General features: G+C 45.6%; 1 protein-coding gene across 1 annotated transcript; it reads left to right on the forward strand.

The window, feature by feature from the left end:
* Positions 1 to 754: 754 nt before the first annotated feature.
* On the forward strand, positions 755 to 1,411 carry LOC115202577 (transmembrane protein 174-like). The gene has a single exon (XM_029766690.1). It carries the CDS (start codon positions 755 to 757, stop codon positions 1,409 to 1,411), a length of 657 nt encoding a protein of 218 aa, XP_029622550.1.
* Positions 1,412 to 2,626: the final 1,215 nt, after the last annotated feature.

Raw genomic sequence — 2,626 nt, forward strand, 5'->3', positions numbered from 1 at the left:
TTGTTTGGCCGGGTGTAACAAATCCTGTGTGATTAGGAGTAATTAGTAATTCATTCAGATCACTGAATCTGCCCAAATAGGCCGGTACTATGGACAGTGAAAAGAATCTTTACAATATGAAAATGTTGAGTCATGAATGTTCAGGAGACACCATTTCTGTCTGCTCTGCACATGTCCATCCTCACCTGACACGGTTCTGAGGGCTTAAACATGTGAACGGACACAGGAACCAACCACCATGTGGGAAAACAAACCCTTGAGAAACAAAAGCCCTGTGTATATTAATCAACAACCTGCTCTCTGAGTTAGCCAGTGGGTTAGCCGGTGTCGTAATAGATGGACACTTCTTGAATGTTCTTGAATGTCAAATCTGCTCCTAGCCCCTACCCCTTAGTTCTACCATTTAGGCACTTCTGCAGAGCTGAGAGTTTTGGATCAGTTTCAAGCATTATGGTAATAGCGTCACCTTGCCTTCTGATAGGCTTGATGGAAATTTCCATCTGATTGTTTCATATCTGCAGGAGTGACTATGGGGTAGGGGCAAGCTGCGGGCTAGTGGTGGAAATGTTGAAATTCAGAGAGTTTATCAATACCCACAGTGACAGGAGGCATGGCTCCAACTAAAAGCACAAAACACAGAAGCAACCAGAGCACTCCTTAGTGAGGTGACAGACTGGACTGGAGTTCGCCACTTCTGGAAGAGCATGACGGGCCAGCAGCCTCGGTCTCAGCCGACAACACCGGCAGAGGAGACATGGCAGTAACTGCCGCTAATGTTACCGGCACCTTTGACGATCTCTCTCTGAAGGTGGTACCTATCTCTATCGGATCCATCCCTTATTTGAGCCAGTTAGACAGCCACGTGTCGGTCTCAGACGGGGAGAAGAGGGTAGCCACCTTCCTGTTCTCTGGGATATTCCTGGATCTGGTGGGCATGACGTTCATAGTCATGGGTTGGCTTAAGTACGACGTCAGCCGCAGCTTCGACTGGACCCAGCTGCTCGACCCCATCCTGCTGTCTGTAGGAGGCACCTTCATCCTCATCAGCGTCTGTATGTTCAGGATGCTCTCCTGCCGGGTGTGTAAGCCGAAGGACCACGCCGAAGAGTTTTCCGAGTCACTGGCGATCGCAGGGTCCTGCCAATCAATTGTGTTCAACGGGATCAATCAGCCAATAATGTTTTACAGAGCCACGGTAGTGCAGTATATCCAAGCTCCATACGAATTTGTTACACAGGAAGTGAATCCATCCAATGTGTTTCAGCCCAATGTTGGCTCAGCCAATGGGGTTCCCAGAACCTTGCCACCTCAATACTTCACCGTGTGCCCATTGGGTAACCCAGCGTTTATAGGAGACAACAAAAGCCCTCCAAACAACAACTGCAGACAAGATGGCAGACATAGCAGGTAGGAACATATGAATGAATGTATAGACCAGGTGAGACCTGGGTTCAAATAGTATTTGTTTTCGTTTCAATACTTTGAGTGTTTGATTGAGAATGTCTAAAGTGCCAGTTGGGCGGGGTTTGTTGGCACGTATGAGACTATTCCATTGGTTCCATTGCACCAGGAAAGCGCAATCAAGCACGTTGTTTGGAGGGTTTGTCTGTCATAGTGTGACTCTCAACCTACAAGACAGCAACAGGTACTCAGGTGGATGGTAATACATGGCTAACAAGTTAATGTTTGTTAGGGATGATAGAGAGCAATTTGGATAGCTACTGTTTAACACCATGTTCCTCACAATAGGTCTGAAGGAAACAATTTAAAGCGGAATAGTTAATTAGCCATGGTCTGTTGGCATTGGAAGACGACTGAGAGGCTAGTTTGGTTGTCACACAATTGTCAACCAAGTGTGAACCAATTGACTTTCATCTGTTCTCTCTTTACTATGGTGTCCCTTGAGGATGGGATCCTGTAGCAATGAACTTCAGCCAATAGGGGCAGCCCCATGGATCCCATTACTCTATAGTGAATGTGTTATTATAAACCGGGTAGTTTGAGTCCTGGATGTTGATTTGCTGAAAGCCGTGGTATATCAGACAATATACCATTGGTATGATGCAAAATTACTTGTTTACTGCTCTAATTACGTTGGTAACTACTTTATAATAGCAATAAGGCACCTCAGGGGTTTGTGTTATATGGCCAATCCAGGCACTCTGCATTGCGTGGTGCATACTAACAGCCACTTAGTCGCGGTATATTGGCCATATACCACACCCCTCTGGCCTTATTTCTTAATTAGCTATGTATGGTCTAACACTCACCCTGCATAATATCAAGTCAAGTTTCCTTTATTCGCCCAGGAATGGAGAATTGGGTTTGCTTCACATTAAAACCAAATGTGAAGCAAACCCAAACTATTTCCTATAATTCTTTCATGTTTTCTATAACCTATTTTCTTTAACAGGCTAACAGTGTGGACCGAGCACCCAGATGATGGAAAATGATCTGAAGCAGTTCTACTGAGCCTCGTTCACCTCCCCCAGCATACAGAACCATCTACCCCTCTCTAACTGTCTGACGGCTACCTCAACCTGATGCCTCCTACTACTACTACTGTAAAACAACAACGGAAATGGTTTTCCCCATAAACTGACCTGCTGCTTATTTGGAGTTCCTC

Source organism: Salmo trutta, chromosome 12, assembly GCF_901001165.1.
Source record: "Salmo trutta chromosome 12, fSalTru1.1, whole genome shotgun sequence".
NCBI lineage: Eukaryota > Metazoa > Chordata > Actinopteri > Salmoniformes > Salmonidae > Salmo > Salmo trutta.

What these genes read in the sequence shown, in the direction of transcription:
- LOC115202577 (XM_029766690.1), top strand. Translation starts at nt 755, where the DNA reads ATGGCAGTAACTGCCGCTAATGTTACCGGCACCTTTGACGATCTCTCT.